This window comes from Eptatretus burgeri, chromosome 7 (genome assembly GCF_056783735.1).
Source record: "Eptatretus burgeri isolate ZD-2024b chromosome 7, Ebu_testis_v1, whole genome shotgun sequence".
Classification (NCBI taxonomy): Eukaryota; Metazoa; Chordata; class Myxini; order Myxiniformes; family Myxinidae; genus Eptatretus; species Eptatretus burgeri.
Window position 1 is genome coordinate 33406759 of NC_140967.1, and position 23570 is coordinate 33430328.

The window sequence follows — 23570 nt, forward strand, 5'->3', positions numbered from 1 at the left end:
GTATATACATAAACTGATTCGATTATGGGGTCAAGAGGTCAAAGGTCATGTCATTTAAAAATGTGATATTTGAGAACAACTGAAGGGATTTATATCAAACTTGGTGCAAGTATTATAATGATGTAATAATGGGGGCAAAGGCAAATCTGTCGACATTGCGACGTCAAAGAATGCCATTCTAGTTTTTTTTTTTAATGTTTTTACATGTAGAAAAGTATTTTTAAAAGAGCATATTGTCGTTTCAGGAGACGAAAGATCATTTATCAGAGCACTTCATTCGAACTTCCTTCAAACTGCATTCATGAAGATAACAAAGATAAGACTGAAATTTGTACGTTGCTGGGTCATAACAAAATGGCGACCACTTTACTCTGCAAATATTACATACATTTTGATTTATATCTCATAGTGAAATTGCAAACAGCCTCACTTATAATGATAGACCTGGAGGAGTATGGATTACTTTTCTAACATTTGCAACTATTTTGTTTGTTTTACAGTAATCGATCCCAAAACTCCACAGAAGCTGACACCATATTATCCACGTCCTCAAGTTGACGATATCATTTAATCAAAGAAGAAGTAAATGACATCCAATAATTAAAAAATCAGTTGATGCATTCATTGTCAATGCCACCACAACTGTATTAGAACATATCCTTCTTTTGAATGTTGCTTATCATTAACTTCTCCATCTGTATTATGAATACAATGTGATTCTTTGTAATGCACCAAAAGTGTTTTGTTTTTTTAATGTACGAGAGTATGAAGTAACTTTTTCACAACTGTCTGTCCAATGAAAACAAATTGTTTATTCGGTTTGTCTATTTCATTGTGGATCCTTCTGTCATTTAATTGCTAACATTGTTATTTTTTTCTTGTTATTTCATTGATAAATAAAATGCATAAATCATAGCTATGTTCATTTTCTTCTGTGTAATGGTTATCTTTGTAATAAAAATATGACTTTTGAGGGAAGAAACCTCAAAAAAACCCAAAAAACAATCAAGGTAGAAATAACACCACATTACGATTCCACAATCCTCTTATGGATTACAATCACATCTTTTGACATTTTACTTTTGTTGTGGGATTGTGATGGACGAAGAAGAATAAGAAAAACAATGAAGAATAACATTACATTACCATGCCACAATACAACATCACAATCCTCATATGGCTTAGCAAATTCTGGCAGATGTGACACCCAGTTTAACGTCCATCCAAGAGACGGCACACACATTGATGAATCACCTTGCCTGCAAAACACAGGGATGACAGTTTATAGCTGAGTTGAGATTTGAACCCAGGCTAGACAGTTTAGAACAAGTGTGCATACCTCTCAGCCATCCTGCATGATGTGGGGATTTATTGCTTTGCAACCATTGAAAACAATTTTCAATCTCTCTTGAACTCGTCGTTTTCAATCTCTCTTAACAAGTTCACTTTTCCCATTGCTTTACTCATTTTAATCCTCTAATTTATTTTGCCTTCCTAACTCCAGGGATATCCCCTAGGCGAACCGAGCAGTGGTATCATCATGGAAGCTTGTAAAGCTTGTAGAGCGCTCGCCAAGTGGCTTAAGCACTCAAGCAAGCACTCTAACGAAGCATTTAATTTTTTTATTTGTAACTATTTGCTGTGTCAAAGTGATGGGTCGCATAATAAAATCAGATTGCACAAAAAGAGAAAGTGTCGTGTAAAAAAAATTGCACAACATTTTCAACAGGCTTTTCAGTTTCAGCAGGAACCCATTTTCAGACCTCCGAGAAGCTGAGCCACCACACGACAATGTGGGGCTCAACGCAGGCAGGAGGGGTCTGAACTTTGTACATCAATCAATATATTTTGGTTGTATTTTGCAGAGGGACAGTGCAGTGAGGCAGTGTAGGTACTTTTGCTGTGTCTCGCCACAGCTTGCAAACAAACAACTAAGCAAGCTTGTTGAGTGCTCGCAAAGTGGCTTAAGCACTCAAGCAAACACTCCAACGAAATGGTTGATAAGGAACGGCTGGCTTGGCAAGCGATAACAAGCTGATTGATAATGGGACACACCCGGCAAAACAAAAACCGTTAATTTCTTAACATTTTCAGATTTCACTCTGGATTTCGACACATTTAGTCCACGAGATCCGATTCTCAAAGTTGAGATGACTGCAGGCAGTCGCAGAAGGGGTCCAACCCCCACCAGCCAATCTTCCCCTTTTTCTTCCTGTTCCCACTCCCCCCTTTTCCAAGCCCTTAGTCTTGTCACCCTCCTGGGGACAGCTGCAATCATGGGCTTAAATGAGTGTTTGTTTGCTGAAGACTTGGGCCTCTCCTCCTCGGGCAGTGAGCCCAACATGGAAAGGGCTATCCTGACCTCCGAGCAGCTGAGCAATATGCTCAGCTACTCGGGGAGAACATTTGCATTGATGGGGCCTGGGTCTTTGGAACCCTTGTGGCCCCCGACTGTGGGATAAAGAACCGCAGGATGACTAAGCATGGCGGCTCGATGTGTACGGGCAAGGCGGGTGGTGCTCAACAAGCTCCCCTTCCATAACTTCCGACATGACACCCCTTCCATAACTCACACTGCTTGGTGGCATGCTTAACACTGAGGCTTTTGAAATTACCATCCTTGAAAATATAGGGAGTACATACAAGGGTCTGGAAGATTGCTGGTTTTGAGGAGTTGCAAAATTCCAATTGGGACGTCTTGCTTTTGCAGGAATGTCATATTCCACATTTTGAGTATAAATACCTCCATTCAGATTGGTGGTATGGAGAATCGTATTGGGCTGGAGAAAGTACTAATACAATAATAAGGAACCCTAAACCTGAACAAATTATTCAGGTTTAGGGTTCCTTATTAAGAGCTGGATGTCAAAGTCCTGAATTTAGATGAAACTAATGGTCTCACTCAGGATGATTAGCCTCACTCAGAGTGGCTAACATTTGCAGTCAATGATTTCAATTGAATCTCCAAACCCCAACGGGTTCTGCAAAGCCCAGTTATTTTTAATACCAGTCAGTCTCTCTTAACAAAACGACCTCTCGACATGTCTCATATTCCACACGCAGCACAATCACAAATTAAAGTAGAAGGGCACTCGGTCGAGCGCATCTCTTGGATCAGGAATTGCGTGGCGAAGATAACATATTGGGCCAAATACATTTTTGAAATATCATGCCATATATCGTTTTTGGCCCTATCTTAATGGTGAAGAACCACTTTAAAAAATTAAATAACTCTCATATCCAGTTCTGGTTTTGGATCTTCACCAAAATAGAATAAATTCGTCCTTGCCATAGCCCCAACCTGTCCACAATATTTTGAAATATCATGCTACATATCAATTTAGCCCTATCGCTCAACGGTGAAGAATCACTAACACAATTCTCAGATCTGGATCCAGATTCAGATATTCACAAAAATTGAAACAATTCTTCCTTGTCACACACCCAATGTGTCCTCCAAATTTTGTCCAAATCCGTCTCTAACTTTTTGAGATATCGTGCTACATATCGTTTTTGGTTCCATCTCGAAATGGTGAAGAATCGCTTTAAAAGTTCTAATATCCAGATCCGGATCCAGATCTTCACTAATATTTAAACAGTTCGTCCTTGACACACACCCAACATGTCCACCAAATTTCATCCGGATCCGTCCACAACTTTTTGAGATATGCTGCACCCAAACAAACAGACAGAAAGGGGTGAAAACATAACCTTCACCTTTGGTGGCGGAGGTAACAAATCCATCATACAGAGCACGATACTTGCAAAATCCACCACCCTCTCCAAAGGTTGCCATGGATACATCAAATTGTCCATTTCATCTCTCTATCAAAATATTACTAAAACTCTCATCCTGCATGTGTGTATGTATGTTCCCGAAATACAGCCAAAACGGTACATGATAGCGCAAAATTATTTAGCCCAACTTACTCACCATTCTACTGTGGTGTGCAGTATCACGTTTCATTAAAATTGGGCAATGAAAAAATTATTTAAAAATCAATTCCCGATTCAGTCAAGTTCTCTTCGGGAGAATTTGATCAATGCAAACAACCTCAGCAGTATAGTTCGCTGGAGCTATCTTTTTTTTTTTCTTTCTTTAAATGATTTATTTTAAAATCTCAAACATTTAGTAGAGACAAAGAACGATTTATTTTTATGCATTTTTTTTTTTTTTTTTTTGTATACCTTGGTCGAGGCTCGTATGAGAGCTATCACACAACTCACAGCAAGGAGGCATGAGACAAGAGGGGCGGGAGTGGAAGGGACAAAACAGTGGGGAACAGACACATTAGGTGAACTGTGGAAGGGAGAGGGATGGGGATGGGACGGGGAACATGGCGAAGAGAAGATGGACATTTCAGGGACTTTCAGGAAGGAAAGCAGGAGAAATGAAGGAAGTGGGCTTGGGTGGATTATCGGGGGTAGAAAAGATCGAGGATTTGGATGGGGGAAGATAAGAGGTGGTGGTGAACAGCTGTTTTGAAAGCCTGGAGGGAAGAATGGGAAAGAATAGAGTGAGGAAGTTTATTCCAAAGGCGGGAAAAAAGAGGAATGAAAGAGTGAAGATGAGCAGTGATTCGTGATTTTGGTAGTTTTACCAGAAGGGGGTTGTTGGCGGACCTTGAGCGCCCTGTGGAAATGTGGTGGGGACAAATCGCAGAGAGAGCAGGGGGCAAGGCTGGAGAGGAGTCGGTAGAAGACAGAAAGACCACCGACCAACCTGCGGTGATTGAGTGAGAGGCCCAAAGACTCAGCTTCATTGCGGGAGATGCCGATGATCTTAAATGCCCTGGTTTCGACAGCGTGAAGCCGAGAAAGGTGGGAGGCAGGAGCACCAGCCCAGAGGGGAGAGCAGTACTCCATCAGGCTACGGACAAAAGCTTTGTAAGTGGTCAGGAGCTCAAGAGGGCCGAGGAAGGACTTAGCACGACGGAGGATTCCCAGTCGGCGACTGGCTTTTGAGGCGAGGTTGGAAATGTGACTTTCCCAGGAAAGGTCATGGCAGATAGTGAGACCTAGAAGCTTGAAAGAAAAGACTTCTTCCAGAGGATTGTTGAGAAAGTGGATGGGGGGGTTTTGTAAACGGTCCTTTCGAAGAGACATAGTGAGAGTGTGAGATTTGTCTGGATTGAAAGACATGTTCCACGTGTTGGACCAGTTTGTGATTTTATCCAGATCTGCAGTGAGTGAAGAAGCTGCTGCTTGCCGGTCTGAGGGATGACAGATGGTACGGCAGAGGGTGGAGTCGTCGGCAAAGAGAAATAGAGGATTTTCCAGAGTCCGAGAGATCATTGATGAAAACCAGAAAAAGAACAGGGCCCAGAACGCTACCTTGAGGAACTCCAGCCTGCACAGGAAGAGGGGATGAAAGAAATGCATAAAATAAACATCGCCATTTTGTTCTAATACTTCCGTGTTCATCTATATATTACTAAAACTCTCATCTTGTATGTATGTTCCTGAAATACAGACAAAACGGTACACGATAGCGCAAAAATTTTAGGGCCACCTTACTCACCATTCTCCTGCGGTGTGCAGTATCAAGTTTCGTTAAAATTGGGCGATGAAAACAATTATTCAAAAATTAATTCCCGATTGTCAAGTACTCTTCAGGAGAATTTTATCAATGCAAACAACCGAGCAGCGGTATAGTTTGCTGGAGCTATCTGTTTTTATTTTTTCTTGAAATGATTTATTTAATCAACCGCTGTCACAACAGGAACCCAACGGGTTCACGGGTTGTCCAGTTAATAAATAAAATTGTGTTTAGAAGATTACGCACAATAATTTATTTGACTTTCTTTTCTCCGTTTTTTTCCACATTGACGCGCAATATCAAGTTTCGTTCAAATCTGGCAACAAAAAAAAATTATCAAAAAATCAATTCCCGATTCAGTCAAGTACGCTTTGGGATTATTTGATCAATGCAAACAACCTCAGCGGTATAGTTTGCTGGAGCTATTTTTTTTTCTTGAAATGATTTTTTTTATCAACCGCTGTCACAACTGGAACCCAATGGGTTCACGGGTCGTCTAGTTCAGATTAAAATTGACAATCTTAATCAAAGCTCAGGTCAATCGGAAGAAAACTGATGATTTCAGAAGTTTGACCTTGAGTATATTTGACCTTCTGAACTCAAAAATAGTTGGTTTACAAATTCAGTGATGCAGTATGCAAATCTTGTTCAAATTTCAAGTCAATCGGATGAAAAATGACGATTTTAGAAATTTGACCTCAAGATGACCTTTGATCTCAAAATCAATAGGCTTCTCAGTTGAGATTACCTCTACAGCTTGGTAAAGTTTCATGATGATCGGTTTAAAATTGTGACCTGTAGGCGATAAACAGACAGACAGAGAACGACAAAATCGACTGACCAATAAACTTGAAAAATCTTCGATTTTGCAAGTAACAAACAAACAAACAAGCAGTCATAGACTGGTACTTACGAAATCGTCAACTTGACCTCTGACCTTGTCTAATAAAAGCTGTCTCTAGAGAAGGTAGCGATGCAAACCAGAAGTTTCTACGATGATTCTGTACCAAACCATCAAAAATCGAATGTTTTGGATGTTTGACCTCACTGTGACCTTGACCTTTGACCGATTTTGACCAATATCTAATCAGTGCTAGCCACCACCCTCCTGAATCATGTGGTGTAATTTTACCTTGGTTGCTTCTTTCGTTCTCGAGTTATCATTTTTTGGATGTTTGACCTCACTGTGACCTTGACCTTTGACCGATTTTGACTAAAATCTAATCAGCACTAGCCATCACCCTCTTGAATCACGTGGTGTAATTTGACATTGGTAGCTTCTTCCGTTCTCGAGTTATCGTGCCTACAAACAAACAAACAAACAAACAGAAACGGAAGGCATCAATATACTTACGAAATCTTTAGATTTTGTAAGTAACAAGCCGGTAGGCGACGAGGGATCCGCTAGAATCGAAGCGCTGGATACTATGTTTTCATTCTGACCGATCCACCGACGAAGATTCATTGCCAAGACGTATTGGTTCACATACAATTGTTCCTCTGCCTGGCAAGATTTTTCCTATTGCGTATTTTGCCAACTGGCACTCCTCATAAAAAATGGCGGTAAATAGACACCCTATTTTTGAAGGACTACCATTTGAAAAATAATCGGTTTGCTGGTTTGTGCTGTGGAGCCTCGCGTTGCACGCGCGCGCGCGCGCGCGCACGCGCGCGCACGCGCACGCGCACACACACACACACACACACACACACACACACACACACACACACACACACACACACACACACACACACACACACACACAAAACCCGACAATAAGGGATATCTAGCGAATCCAATAGACAGACAGGAACAGACAGGAGTGAAAACAAAACCTCCTTCCACCTTCGGTGGAGGAGGTCAACATTACAAAGGTCACATTTACAACTCTTTCCCAGTGTCTTAACATGAGTCATGTACTGATTAGTACTTTCTTTCTCCTGAATCTGCATGTTGTGACCTTTTAAATGTCACGAGGTTGAAGGATGTCTTCAGGTTTCAAATGTCTTCGACATTCAGCTTCAATAAAACCTCTTCCACAATGGAAAGAATTTCAATATATCTTTAAGTCTGAATTTAGATATATATTAACGTGCAAAAGCATAATAAGGTGATAATAAAAGTCAATTGCATCTCCGAATATACCTTGAAAGTGAAGTCCAGATGTGTTAAAATAAAAGTCAAACTTTATCGCTTTGTGTGTATCAAGCGAGAAATGTTAGGACCACTATCTACGAGCGATAATACATTGCTGGTTCCTTTTATTTCCCTTGAACTCGGATGATGTATAAATATTTCATCGTGTGATTTCATATTCTGTAGATTTAGTTTATTGAGCATTGCAACGAATACTTTGTAGTTTACAGGAAAATGTGAAATCTCAATGATCATAAGAACTGCACGGTGATCTCCAAAGGTCCCAGTATTCTTTATTGTTGTTTATATCGTTTCTTGCTGAATATCATTAAGAAACGAGAAAAGCTTTTTTACAGAGAAGTATCAAAAGTGGAGAGAGGTAAGAAACAAAATATCGAGAATGATTGGCAAAGCCAAAAGGAATTTCTATCATGGAAGAGTGTCAAGGTTTAAAAGGAGTAATCCAGTGAAATTGTATTGTCAAATTAGGGTGATGACCAACAGGGAAACACCCAAACCATCATTGACCCTGAGAATATGCTATTTTGTTGCCAATAGCATCAACGATTATTTTACTGGAATCGCATATGATGAAACACCTTTACATGTGAATGCCCTACCAACATACCTTCCTGCACCCCAGCAGGAACATGAAGTGAACAAAGTCCTACAACATATCAATCAGAACAAAGCTTCAGGTCGAGACAGGAATCCATCCATCGATTAGGGCCACACTGTGCAGAGCGTTGGTGCTGCCTATGCAGTCTCCTTGGCTATTGGGCACAATCCTGGATAGGTCACCACTCCGACACAGGATACCAGCAAGATGGCACTCATTTTGCCGACCACAGAACGATGACAGGCAGAGTCAAACCCACCTGGTATTAATTCAACAACCGAGGGGGATTTGAACTCAGGATCCGAGGATCCCAAGCACACCATCCTAACCATGAGCCAACACCAGGCCCAGATGGGAATCCTGCTTGCATAATTAGGGAACTTGCATGTGAACTTTCAGGTCCAATCACCAATATTCTCAATGCTTCCTTCGCTGAAGGAACTGTTCCACTCGGTGGAAGAGATAAATTGTAACTTAAATTCCTAAATCAAATCAGTTGGATCAAATTGAGACCGGTGTCTTTAACAGGCCACTTTTCAAAGGTAGCAGATAATTTTGTAGTGAAATGGCTGTTAAGTGATATTAGGGATGAAATTGACTACAGTGAGTATGGTAACAGGTCTGGCTCCTCAACATCTCATGATCTCATTAAACTCGTGAATAATAATTTGTACGAGCATGCTCATAAACCACTAAGTCACAGCTCACTGGTGGTAACGGATTTCTCTAAAGCTTTCCATTTGATTGATCATAATGTAGTCGTGAATCAAATACAGTATATAAGAAGCTGAACTCATGTCTGTGGGTCATAAGCACCGCCCATTCTACAGGCCATGCCCTCCAGCCGTCCAGAAATCGCCGCCATCTTTACCTCTCCATGTAGCTCAGATTGTTTGAAAGGCCTTATGGGCTGTTCCACAGTAATATGCTACATTTAAGGGTCTTATCTTCAGGAGCTATCACAGAATTCCTAAAGTATCCATAGAATACCACTGACATGTTTTTAAGTGCGTAAAATGTAGATATATACTATTTATAACAAAACCGCTATTGTCCTAAAATTAAAGTGTGCAGATAAAATTTTATTCACTGTGATGGGAATAAATGTTTGTCTTAAGTGTTTTATTAAAAAAACTAAATAGATTTACCAAGAGTTTTATATGAACACACGTTTTTGATTGAGACTTGTTTAGATTATATGTGTAAAAAGACTTTACTTATGATATCCCACACCCTGAATTTTCCAAAAATATACTTTAATGTGAATGCTGGGGGGTTGAAAACAGAGTAACAATCGTTATGCTATCGGTCAATTCGTCATGAAAGAAACAAAATGCTCAAGCTGCACAACCTGCAAAAATACGGTCTTGTTATTTTTGTGATAACATAACTGAACCTAAATGAAAAATGTGTAACAAAGGATAACATTAGTGGTAAGTCCATAATCGCCGTAAAAGCTGTACAAAAATCTGGCTTTCCGATTGCGGTACAAAGTCACGTTTGTTACAGAAGGCTTTGAGCCAGTCAGAGGTCGTTTAATAATCATCACTACGAGAGCCTAAGCAATATACAAGAGCTTACGCTATATATATATATATATATATATATATATATATATATATATATATATATATATATATATATATATATATATATATATATATATATATATATATATTAGGGTGGTCCAAAATCATAAGGGAAAAATTCAAAATTTGAATATTCTTGGGGCATGTTGATTATTTTGTTCTACCTGACTAGAAAATACTCCTGGCCAAATTTGCCACAGTTCCAAAAATATTTAGGGGTCCATCAAGAGGAAGGAAGTTGCGACATCCGGTGGGAGAGAAGAAGACGTCAGTGGGAGAGAGGGAGACGTCAGTTGAGCTTTCGGTTCGCTGTCGGTCGGTGTTAAAAGTACTCTTTTATTTTTCTTTTTTTTAATCTCTAATTTTTTTTCTTCTTCTTTTTGATTCCCAGAGTGAGTGAGTATGGCGTGTTCTACACAGAAAAGCACGGAACTGTTCCCCTTGGATCAACCATTGGAGAAATTCACCAACCGCCAGTTGCCCACTGCCCACTGAGAACATTTTATGCTCTTTCCTTTCATTTTTCCTGTTAGTATTGTGACATTACAATGAATCCGTTGAGAGACTTTGATGGACCCCTAAACCACCTCCAAATCTGCTAATCTTTTGTTTCTTTGCGTTTTTCAACATCAGGAACGATTTGGCAAACATGCCCACGAGAAATTCGAACTTTCATTTTTTTGGACCACATATATATATATATATATATATATATATATATATATATATATATATATATATATATATATATATATATATATATATATATATATATATATATATATATATATATATATATATATATATATATATATATATATATATATATATATATATATATATACATATATATATATATATATACATATATATATATATATATACATATATATATATATATATATATATATATATATATATATATATATATATACATATATATATATATATATATATATATATATATATATATATATATATATATATATATATATATATATATATATATATATATATATATATATATATATATAGAAGGAAGAATAGCATTTCTTGACCACAACCTAAAATTAATATTCAGTTGACTAGAAAAAAATAACTACTGCGGTAATGCCAACAACTTGAATGTCAATGTAACATTCATTACATTTCTGTTAATGAAGACAGAACACCCCATCAATAAATTGTGCTGGGTTAGATTATCTTCTTACTGTTGGATTCCAGTAGTGGAGGGGTCAGTCTTTTATTTCCCCTCATTTACAAGATAAACTGGACCCACTTAATGTGGACTATGTATGCAACACAATGGTTACCCATTACTGCAGAAAGGCTCGTATGTACATTTGAAGACTGAACAACGCATCATCACCATTTTGAGGAAAAAAAAGTAACATTTTGATTGCAACTCAAACGAGGTAATGCATGTTTTGTCCGCAGCGATCACGGCAGTTGTCTAATATACACTGTCCAATGAAGGTACTAACATACTTTCATATATGTATATATATATATATATATATATATATATATATATATATATATATATATATATATATATATATATATATATATTTTTTTATTTTTTAAATGGCTAAAAATTCCACCAAGGATAAAACCAGTAATCATGGAATGAGCAAACAAAACCTTCAAAAGAACTCTGCTGAACCAGTTCCTCAATTTATCAACCATCTGTTTGTGGGGATGCTTGGTTTTGCTCTAAGGACAAATATTTACCCTGAAGGCCAAACCATAATCCAATGACAAGTAAAATGGGTGGGAGGAGGGAAAGTGGGTGGAAGAGGAGCAGGAGGCAGAGGAAATGTATGTGTGGATCTCATGGGGCCAGTAAAATGAATCTTCATCACTTTGCTTTAATTAAATTAATGTCTCTCTCCCACACCACTAACCCACAGATGAAACTCGTTAACAAGAGTGAGGTTCATCACGACGATCGGTCAATAACTTATTTTAGTCTTCATTTTATATTTTGTTACATTTCCTCTACAATATTTATTGTGATACTCGGAAATACAACCCGTAGCTTCACTGAGGGGAATATGGGGATGAGGATGGCAGGATGTGAGAGGGAAGTGGGTGAGCGAGGAAGGGAGGTAGAGCGAGGTCTCACGACACGTAGCTATACACTCCACGAGGGGGAGTGAACAAGGAGGATTGGGGGGAGGGTGGATAGGAGGGTAGTAAGGAGGGGAAGGGCATGTTTTGGACATGCAATTGTTTGGGGGACTTGAATTAAAGCGGGGGTGGGAGGGTTAATGGTCCCTTGTGCCAGCATTAGTACAGGATTGAACGTAATTGGGTACGTTAAAACAGCACGTTCAAACATAAGCATGAGGGAAGGGGAAGGAAAGCAAGGGCATTTTCCTTCAATCATCGAACAAGCCGCGCATGTGTTCATGCCTTTGTTTAATTTCCACACATACGATAAGCTCCAGAATCTTTTAACTTGAGATGAATTGCGAAATTTATCGGAGCAGGAGAAAAAAGAAAAGCTTTCATTTTCCAATTTGCACATTCTTTGACAGCCCTTCCTCTCCTCAACCTATGGAGAGTTGTATGGTGGTGCATGGGGTTTAGAAGGAGAATAGCATAAGGGGAGGGGAAGGGAAGGCAGCGTGAGGAAAGGGAATGGGAAAGCAGTGTGAGGGGAGGAAAGGCAAGGCAGCGAGATTGGAGGGGAATGCAGCGAGATTAGGAGGGGAAGGCCGCATGAGTGGAGGGGAAGGCCGCATGAGTGGAGGGGAAGGCCACGTGAGGGGTGGGAGGCAGCATGAGGGGGAAGGCAGTGTGAGGGGAGGGAAAGGGAAAGCAGTGTGAGGGGAGGGAAAGGGAGGGCAGTGGGAGGCGAGGGAAAGGGAAAGCAGTGTGAGGGGAGGGGAAGGCAGCATATCGGGAATGGAAGGCAGCATGAGGGGAGAAAAGGCAGCATAAGGGGAAATGAAGCAACATAAGGCCAAGGGAAGGAAGCATGGGGGAAGGCAGTGTAAGGGGAGGGAATGGGAAGGCAGTGTGAGGGGAGAGAATTGGAAAAAAATTAAGTTTAATGCTTTGCTTAAATAAATACACGTAGGAGGTTCTCATATCAGATGTTCCTCTCATATCATATCAGATGTAATATTTTGATGATGTCCGTGAGAGTAAATCGTGTTTCCAAATCAAGACATGTTTGAATAGGCCGAACAACACGAACTCCGTGCAGACAAACACCAATAGTCCATTTTCATGCCAGTAGTAGTATTCGGAGAGCGGTTGATGTTACTTTTTCTTCTGGATCATGCACGGAAGAGACCCAACCGCATGTGACAACTTTAGAGCAGGTATCATAAACAAGCTCCAAATTCATTGTGCTGGTTGGCCCCTTTAAACCTCATTAATTTATACAGTTTATAAGTGCATGTGTGATGATTCCACAATACGAGTGAAAAGCTGATATCAGATTAAATTAAATATAATTAACTATAACTGCCATGACCAAGATCCAATCGTCTCAAAACGAGCAATCTACTGGATATTTTCCTGAGTATGCTTTTATTTTATAAAGAAAAAAGATATATGGGGACATCACCAAACATGCTGATGAGTCGTTCGTGCTTGGATTATCACGTGATCATAGAGTTGTTGATATGTTAATGAGTAGGCGGTGCCTCGATTTGATATAGTCATTTTATCACCCTTTAAAAACATTCCAGGTTTGTCAGACCTGAATCGTGCCATGATGGTTTTGGTGCATCTTCTTGTGGCTTTAACAGCCATTATCTTGCACAGTGTGCAGTGTAAGTAACTTTAAACTTGAGGGTTACAACGGTTTACATTATTATTTAAAACTTCCTTAACAGGAACAAAGTTATTTGAAGGTTGGGACAAAGCTCATCTGTTTTGTATACTTTCAAAGATTGGTGTAATTTATGGTTTTATTGATTTAATTGGGTGACATTGTTCATATTTAATAGATCAATAGGTGGATATAACATAATCATCCATTGGAGTGAAGCGAGTTAAAGATACATGTGCCTGATAAAGTGGTTGAATAACTGATGTTGTGTGTCCCTGCAGCTCAGGTCACGGAGTCTCAAATTGTGGTCAATCAGGCTCAAGACTCGATTATATTACCATGCTTCAGTGAACCCTGGAAAAGCGATGTCAACAACAAGTTATCCTGGGAGTTCAGCTCTTCAGTCAAGGAAATAGGTGGGATTAAGAGGTGGGAACCAATGGGTCCATCCATTGGGACCATACTCTGTACAGAGCGTTGGTGCTGCCAAAGCAGTCTCCTTAGCTATTGGGCACAATCCTGGACAGGTCGCCACTCTGACGCAGGATACTTGAATGACTCGGTCATCCCAGCAAGCTGGTACTCATTTTGCTGACCTCGGAAGGATGGCAGGCTGAGTCAACCCCCTGGTGAATTAATTCAGCGGGCAACAAGGCTTGAACTCAGGACCCTCGGATCCCAAGCCGCCACCCTAACCACTGAGCCAACACCAGGCTACAACCAATGGGTGGGATAAAACAATATGGACTTAATTTTTCAGATACTGTGGTGAAGTCATATTAATAATTGTAATTATAACAATAACGACAACCGCCACTTTATAACTGCTGGCAGTGATGACCGGGTACCCAGACGTCCGCCTTTGATACAACATGAGACTTAAATGATAGTCGCAAAGTTTCCCTTCCATAGGATAAGTGGTTCCAGAGAAAGCATTATTTAATAGTGATACAAATACAGCCCTGCTTCGAGACAGCGCGGAACAGACGAGTTACGAACCGAGTAACACAAAGTGTTCAATCTAGTTATTACGTATGCAGTTACACCTTTTTCCTGGGGACATTGTCAGTATCAATTGAATTGCTATCCCTGTACCCTCAAACACATTCAGGTAAATTCAATATGGCCACAAAACCAAGTGACCTAACAATTAGAAATTAACAAACTTGTGAAAGGATGTATTGTGGAAAGTGTGTGCGAATTTTTGCCTCAATCTGTCCAGCCGTTCTGGAGAAGAAGATTTTTGAAATTTATTAATTTTCAATCCAAGATGGCTGACGAACCACGTGACCGATGATATCATAAATTTAGATTCTGCTTCCAATCGTATAGTGGAACACGTGTGTTAAGATTCGTGCTAATCAGATAAGGTACGTTTTTCTATTCAAGATGGCTGCCAAACCATGTGACTTATGACGTCATAATTTTTACCATGTATGTAGACGTGATGGAAGATAATAGTTGCAGATTTTCGCTTCGATAGATTAAGCAGTTCCAGAGAAAACATTATTTAATATTTTTCTTAAATCCAGCATGGCTGCCAAACCATGTGACCTATCAATTATTAATTAACAAACTTATATCCCCTATGGCCTACGCGTGCAGAATAGACTTGTGAAGGTTCCCCTTGATCTGACCAGCCATTCTGGAGAAGATGTTTGAAGGTTTTAAGGTCAATTCAATATGGCCACCAAATCATGTGACCTATCAATAAGAAATTACCAAACTTGTGAAAGGACGTCATGGGGAATGCGTGTGTAAAGTTTCGCCTCAATTTGTCTCGCCATTCTGGAGAAGAAGATTTTTTTTTTAAAAAATTCAAAACAAGATGACTGCCGAACCAAGTCATCGATGACGTCACAATAATATTTTTCTACGGTGAATTGTGTAGATGACGCTCAAGAAATTTCAGATTTTTCCCATGCAGCGTTCTACTTGATGAATTTTCACCGGCATACCGCTTCACCGATGACATCACAAAAAAAAAAAAAAAAAATCACCCGTGTTCCGAATGGGGAGTTTATTAAAATGTATGAAGCAAAAAAAATTTCCATTGCACGGTTTCAGAGATACATAGGTCCAAAGTTTATCGTTTTTTTTCAAGATGGTGCCCGTACCACATGACCTACGACGTCATAATTATCAATTAAGTATGCTATCGAAAAAGATACATAGTATGGTGAAAATGTTGTGTCGATCGGACTTACCATTCCTGACAAAATGATTTTTAAAGCGAAAGAACCCGAAAATTGCCTGCGGAAAAATAACAAATAAACAGAAGAAAAACAATAGGTTACCCAGTCCATTAGACTGGGTACCTGAATTAGAAGAGTTGTTTCTGGAAGCCTTTGAAACTGCTATGATTATTTGTAATTGAACCCACAACATCTTAGATGCCTTGCTGTAATATTGAAACCGATCCTACCACCAACCCTCTATAATTATTGATACAATGCCATTTAACCTTTATTTTACAATTAAACAACAGAGGTGAGGGCAATGAACTTTACGAACTTAAAATATCTCAGAAATGTACAATTTATCCCAATGAACTAAAATAAAATTGAGTAAAACCTCCCCTCCTCCTCTACCAACCTCCCCTTCTCCTCTACCAACCTCCCCTTCTCCTCTACCAACCTCCCCTTCATGTTGAAGAAATAAACGTAACCATCATAGAAGTGATACAAATGAATAAGTTCGCTATTGCGAAGATGGATGAAGATCACTATGACATCACAGAAGAGCAATTGAAGAAAGGGAACCTGTCAATGTCTCTCTACAATCCAACAATCAAAGATTCTGGGACGTACACTTGCCATGTTGACACCGATGAAGGAAGGAGAATCATAGCAAGTATTGAAGTTCATGTTCCAGGTATGTACACAATCTCAATTATGCACAATGAAATAGAATTTCAGTCTTGGATATTGCCCAAAACAGAATTGTACTGCAAGCTGTCATCTATAAGCATATATGGATAATTGCACTACAAGCGAAACAGAATATGTCCATTGTCCAGCTATAAGATGTCATCCCAATGTATCAGTATCACAGGAATGGTGATTCATCCATGTGTGTGCCGTCCTGTGGAATGACGTTAAACTGGGAATCCCATCTGCCGGTATTAGTTGGTGGAAGTTGAAGATCCCATGGTGTCCTTCACGAAGAGCATGCGAGCTATTGCCAGCACGATGAATAACTATTTACTTGTTCCCTTCCAGTTTCAAATTCCTTCTCATTTAGTCAAGTATCCTACATGGGGGTGGCAATTCATAAAGAATTGTAACCTTTGTGAAATAAACTGTTTTGGCAGAACCGACAATCATCGTGGGGCAGTGACAAATATCCCATCGGGCATATTGTATGTCCATTTCTTCGACAATTTTTTCCCTCAACAGAAGAGAGGGTATCGCATTTGGTGCGGTTCCTTTGTTACTTGTGAAAATCGAAGATTTTTCAAGTATATTGGTTGGTCGTGCGTGTTATTCTGTCTGTTTATCAATCGCATACAAGTTACAATTTTTAACCGATATTCACAAAATTTAACAAAATGGTGGAGTTGGTTATAAACATGAAGCCTCTTGATTTTGAGGTCAAAAGATCCACCACATAGGTCAAAGGTCAACAACTTAATTTCAATTCCTAAAATCTTCAATTTTCATCTGATTGACTTGAAATTTGAAGAGGATTTTCATGTCTCAGGTCACTGAATTCAACCACTAATTATTTTGAGTTCAACATAGGCCAAAAGGTCGACATAATATGTCAAAGGTCAACAACTTAGTTTCAATTTCTAAAATCCTCAATTTTCATCTGACTTGAAATTTGAAGAGGATTTGATTGTCAAGTCAATGGATTCAATCACCAATTATTTTTATGGTCCAATTTGTTTGAGGGAATCGCAAGCATCGTGCTCTGGACGATGTCCGTTTGTCTGTTGATCTACACAGAACGTGTCTATTAATGATGTACAATTGAAATTTGATTCCGTCTATTCATTGCATACCATTGGAACATGAATATGTCTATTAATTAGGTACTATTGAAATGTGATTACATCTCTTAATTATGCACCATTGGAACGTGAGTGTGACGCCTAATTACGTGCAATTAAATACATGCTATTGGAATGTGAGCACGTCTATGAATTATAGTACGCACTATTAAAATGTGAGTATGTCGACTCATTACAGTACGCTCTATTGGATATTGATCCATTAACAAGTTGGTTGAATTGCACAAATGCGAGTGCTGAATAATGTTCCCATTTGGGTTTATTTCAGGTCTGTTCATTAATATTTTGCGTTAGCTCATTTTCCATTCAATTTTGTCTTTGTTCCCTGCTGTACCACCTGCAGCAGGGTGCACGTTTCAGTTTTAGGGAATATCACGAGATAATTCCCCAACGGTCAAGCCTCGCATGATGTCTTCAAGTGGACTGAATGTCATCCCCAACTGTCCTTTTCAGGTTTCTTCCTGCCTTTGTTCCAAAGATGAAGGCTCATAAGCAAATATTATCTCAGCTCTTATTTATGTGGAAACTGGTCTGACTTTTTAGCAAAGAGAATGAAAGCTGGTTTCAATGTAATGGCCCCAGCTTGCCCTCAGTGCTCCAGCTCTCCAAGTTTTGCTCATGTTCTTCCATCTCCAGCTCCTGCCTCGACTGCAAACTCTGTGCTGATTATTGCAGAGGCCCTTCACAACTTAAACAAAAATTAAGCATGAAAATTTCACAGGAGGTTTTGGTGCATCAGAAATTTCCAGCAGCAAAGCTCCTCGAGTGGGTTGTGAAACTTATTGTGAAAGTATAATCATAAACAATGAAAGTATAATCTTAATCAATTAAATGAAATCATTCTTTTTCTCTGACAATCACATCTCAGATCATCAATTTGGTTTCAGACCAGGTCACTCTACCGTGGACATGCTGCTTCTCCTCTCCCAACAATGGATTGAGTCCCTCAATATCAGAAATGATATCAGATGTGTCAAAATATATATATATATATATATATATATATATATATATATATATATATATATATATATATATATATATATATATATATATATAGCCCTGCGAAGAGGAGTGATGTAAGGGACACATCGGCCATTTTGGAGTTAATGCCATATATCACTATTTTAACCCCTACCCCATCATCCAAGCCTATTATCATCATATCATTTAAAAATGTCGCTTGCATCACCTCCTCGCGGGGCCTCATATATATCTCCAAACTGAATCCAAATTGATGATCAGAAATCAAGCCATTGAAGAAGAGGAAGGAAGGAAGGTAGAGATCAAACTGCATGTGACAACTTTAGAGCAGGTATCATAAACAAGCTCCAAATTCATTGTGCTGGTCGGCCCCTTTAAACCTCATTAATTTATCCAGTGTATAAGTGCATGTGTGATGATCTCACAATATGAGTGAAAAGCTTATATCAGATTAAATTAAATATAGTTAACTGAGTAACTGCCATGACTACAGATCCAATTGTCTCAAAACGAGCAATCTACTGGATATTTTCCAGAGTATGTTTTTATTTTATAAAGAAAAAAAGATATATGGGGACATCACCAAACATGCTGATGAGTCGTTGGTGTTTGGAGTATCACGTGATCATAGAGTTGTTGATATGTTAATGAGTAGGCGGTCCCTCGATGGGATATAGTCATTTTATCACCCTTTAAAAACATTCCAGGTTTGTCATACCTTAATCGTACCATGATGGCTTTGCTGTATCTTCTTGTGGCTTTTACAGCCATTATCTTACAAAGTGTGCAGTGTAAGTAACTTTAAAACTTGAGCATTACGACGGTTTATATTATTATTAAAAACTTCCTTAACAGGAACAAAGTTATTTGAGTGGTGGGACAAAGCTCATCTGATTTGTATACTTTCAAAGATTGATGTAATTGTTCATATTTAATAGATCAATAGGTGGATATAACATAATCATCCATTGGAGTGAAGCTAGTTACGGATACATGTGCCTGATAAAGTGGTTGAATGACTGATGTGTGTCCCTGCAGCTCAGGTCACGGAGTCTCGAATTGTGGTCAATCAGGCTCAAGACTCGATTATATTACCATGCTTCAGTGAACCCTGGAAAAGTGATGTCAACAACTGGTTATCCTGGAAGTTCAGCTCTTCAGACAAGGAAAGAGGTGGGATTAAGAGGTGGGAACCGATGGGTGGGATAAAACAATATGGACTTCATTTTTCAGATACTGTGGTGAAGTTATATTAATAATTGTAATAATAACAATAATAAGTACAGGTACCTTCAAATTGCACCACTACAACGCCAAATAAATAAATAACATATCCTCCAGCAGACAACATCGCCGGTGCGCCTTTTGCCACCATGTGGTCCATGGAGACGGAATTTGGAGGGAGCGGTGTACAATAATTGATTAATTGCTTTTTTTAAATCACAGATAATAATCGTAAAATAATTAATTCCTTCATCAATTGGCTCATAGCAGACCTAAACCACCACCGTTTCGTTCGAATCAATAACTTTTTAAAAACTAATTAATTAATCTAAAAAAATTAAATAATGCATTAATTGATTAATCATTAGATCAAATATACCATTCATAACCAAATGACTTGGTCACTATTGTGTACAAATATCAGTTTCCTCACAAGAATGAGAGCAGAGAGAGTGAGAGGCCCAAATACTCAGCCTCACTGCGGGAGATATCAATGATCCTAAATGCTTTGATGTCTACAGCGAGAAGCCGAGAAAGGTGAGAGGCAGGAGCACCAACCCAGAGGGGAGAGCAGTACTCCATCAGGCTGCAGACGAAAACTTTGTATGTGGTCAGGAGCTCAGGTGGGCCGAGGAAGGACTTTGCACAAAGGAGGATTCCCAGTCAGCAACTGGCTTTGTAGGCGAGGTTTGAAATGTGGCTTTCCCAGGAAAATTCATGGCAGATAGTGAGACCCAGAAGCTTGAAAGAAAGGACTTCTTCCACAGGATTGTTGAGAAAGTAGATGGGGGGTGTTCCAAACAGTCCTTTCGGAGAGACATAGTGAGAGTGTGAGATTTGTCAGGATTGAAACATATGTTCCACGTGTTGGACCAGTTTGTGATTTTATCCAGATCTGCAGAGAGCGAAGAAGCTGCTGCTTGCCGGTCTGAGGGATGACAGATGGTACGGCAGAGGGTGGACTCATCAGCAAAGAGATATAGAGGATTTTCCAGAGAGTCGGACAGATCATTGATGAAAACCAGAAAAAGAACAGGGCCCAGAACGCTACCTTGATGAACTCCAGCCTGGACAAGAAGAGAGGATGAGAGAACTCCATTAAGGGCCACACGTTGGCTGCGACGGGAGAGGAAGTCTGCGGGCCATGAGTGGAGATGTCCTTGGATACCATAGAGAGTTTGGTGAGCAGGGCAGGGTGCCAGACCGTATTGAAGGCACGCGATATGTCTATGGAGGTGGCTCTGATTTCATGTCTGGCATTGAGGATCTCCATCCATTGTTGGGAGAGCAGAAGCAGCATATCCAGGGTAGGGTGACCTGGTCTGAATCCAAATTGATGATTGGAAATCAAGCCATTGGAGAAATGGAAGGATTTAATGTCTGAGTGATGAGGGATTCCATAACCTTGCTGATGATTGGGAGAATTGGTCTGTTTCGTCTGTAGTTGCAGGGATCTATTTTTGCACCTTTTTTATGCAGAGCAGTAATGTTTGCTGATGTCCAAGCTGAAGGCAGATGACCTTGAGCAAATGAAAGGGTGAATAGAACAGAAAGAGGGTGAGCAAGAGCAGCAGAGCAGGATTTTCGGATACGTGGGCTGATGCCATCTGGACTGGTTGCAGAATTTGAGTCGAGGTTTGACAGCAAACTCTCCACCTTGTAAGGAGAAAAGGACACAGCGTCCAGGAACAGCTGTGTGTGACTGGGTAAGGTGGGTACAAAAAGTGATGGGTTTGGGACACAAGATTTAGAAGCAAACACGGAGTTTAGGCATTCAGCCTTTTAACGTGATGTCAGCCGTGTGACCATTTGAGGTGAGGGAGGGGTTTGAGGGGGAACATTCACCAGGAACAGACTGAACTCGACACCACCAGAATTTGGAGGATGGAGACAGGTTTGACTTCAGACTTGAACTCAGACGGGTTTAGAAAGATATTTTTTCTGGCTCTCCTGAGGGTAGACACACTTGTTACGAGCTTTGTGGAAAGAAACGACATTGCCTTCAGTTGGATTAGCCTTCCATGAGGCAAATGCAAGTTGTTTCAGGACAACTGCCTCGCCACAAGCTTCAGTGTACCATGGTTGGGATGAGGGGTATGACAACTGACGTCGAGATGCGGTAAATCTGTGCACGAGAGAGAGCAAGTTTTTTTGAAAAATTCCCAGGATGAGTTGATGTCGGAGGAAGTAGAGATGGGAGATCAGTCAATAAGTTTAATGGCTGCTTGAGGTCTCTGCCAGTCGGCCTGAGTGAAATGCCTGACTCAGTGGTGCTGAGGTGGTTCTCCACTAACAGCCAGAGAGACGTCTACTTTGACACGCATGTGGTTAGATTAACCGTTTGGAGCAGAGGAAGAACAGTAGATATTTTCACGGAATTTGGTCAAAATCGGATCCAGAAGAAATGGAGTACCATTGGTTGAGATCCAGATCGGGAAGTTGACAGATTGTCAGTCCCAATGAGTCACAGAAGTCTTTTGCTGAAGTGCCATGGCAGGTGAGAGAGGTATCTACACCCAGCCAACTGGCATGATGACAGTTGAAGTCACCACATATGAGGAATAGAGAATTGGGATGAGAAGATCGAAGTTGGTCCATGTTTTCAGAGAGCAAGATGTAAATGAAGTCATCACTGTTTGATGGACGGTACAACACACATATGAACATGAGGTGAGAGTGGAGGGAAGCCTTAGCCAGAGGTATTCCTGGGGGTGTGGGGGAGTGAGGGCAGTGCATGGAGAGTGAGGAATAGAGTCTTTGATGAAGAGAGCAACTCCTCCACGAGGACGAGGCTCAGGTCTGTCATACCGGAGGAGGGAATTGTTCAAAAATTCAAACGAATTGTTCAAAAAGATTGTCATACTCAGGAAACCAGCTGCGAGTATTGAATGATCCATCTATTGACACCAATTGATCAGACAACTCGGTATGGCGTGAAGAAAAGACACGAAGGGGTAGACGAGGTGGAAGACATCTCCAATGAAAGATCGGTATTGTCATTGGTAACAGGAGCATCAATGAGTGACTGCACAACCCCAGAGTGTGGTGCTTGGTTCCAGTCAGTGTTTGGCCAATGAACAAATCTGCTCATCCTTCTTTGCTGAATGAATGCCAGATCGATAGTGTATAGAACAGATGAATTGAGTGTTCTACTTAAAGACAGTGACATTGACATTGCTGATACAACAGAAACTTGGCAAATGCCTGACATTTCAGATGAACAATTGACACTTGATGACTATCTTATGTTCACAAACCATCGCCACATACATTGTGGCATTGTATGTGAAGAAAGACTTGCCAGTTTGTACTCTACCCACGATTACTGTTACTACTGAATATGAATGTGTATGGTTAAGATTAAGACCACACTGGCTGCCGAGGTTGAGATCAACTCTCGTTTTCTGTGTCATGTATATCCCCCCCAGGGTTCCCACATCATGCCACTTTGATTGATCACTTAATTTCCACGATTGATATGCTAGCCACCATGTGTGTAGAGCTTCAGCATCTGTCCCAATTGCGAATGAGGGGGAAACCCCTGAACTCATAAAACAGTTGGCTGAACAACAAAGGGAAATAATTTCCCTTCTGAAACAGAACACTCCGTCCCCAAGCAGAGTTATTTGAGCCTCACAGGCTCCAAACATGCAGGAAACGCATGAGGACCGTA

At 40.0% G+C, this 23570-nt stretch overlaps 2 protein-coding genes across 4 annotated transcripts in view; both read left to right on the plus strand.

The window, feature by feature from the left end:
- The window catches only part of LOC147022985 (uncharacterized), a 46147-nt gene extending 44507 nt beyond the window's left edge, over positions 1-1640 (plus strand). The window contains exons 6-7 of one of the 2 annotated variants that reach the window (XM_085887990.1): positions 246-331; positions 501-1640. In XM_085887990.1, coding sequence (XP_085744116.1) covers positions 246-331; positions 501-571 — 157 coding nt within the window. In that variant the 3' untranslated portion in view covers positions 572-1640. The remainder of the gene's footprint in view (positions 1-245; positions 332-500) is intronic. The other variant, XM_085887991.1, reaches the window with a different exon arrangement.
- Positions 1641-13566: 11926 nt separating this feature from the next.
- LOC147022986 (uncharacterized) overlaps positions 13567-23570 on the plus strand; it is a 52082-nt gene continuing 42078 nt past the window's right edge. For both annotated transcript variants that reach the window (XM_085887988.1, XM_085887989.1), the window contains exons 1-4: positions 13567-13675; positions 13956-14090; positions 16330-16548; positions 19712-19846. In XM_085887988.1, the coding sequence (XP_085744114.1) occupies positions 13615-13675; positions 13956-14090; positions 16330-16548; positions 19712-19846 (550 nt within the window). In that variant the 5' untranslated portion in view covers positions 13567-13614. The remainder of the gene's footprint in view (positions 13676-13955; positions 14091-16329; positions 16549-19711; positions 19847-23570) is intronic.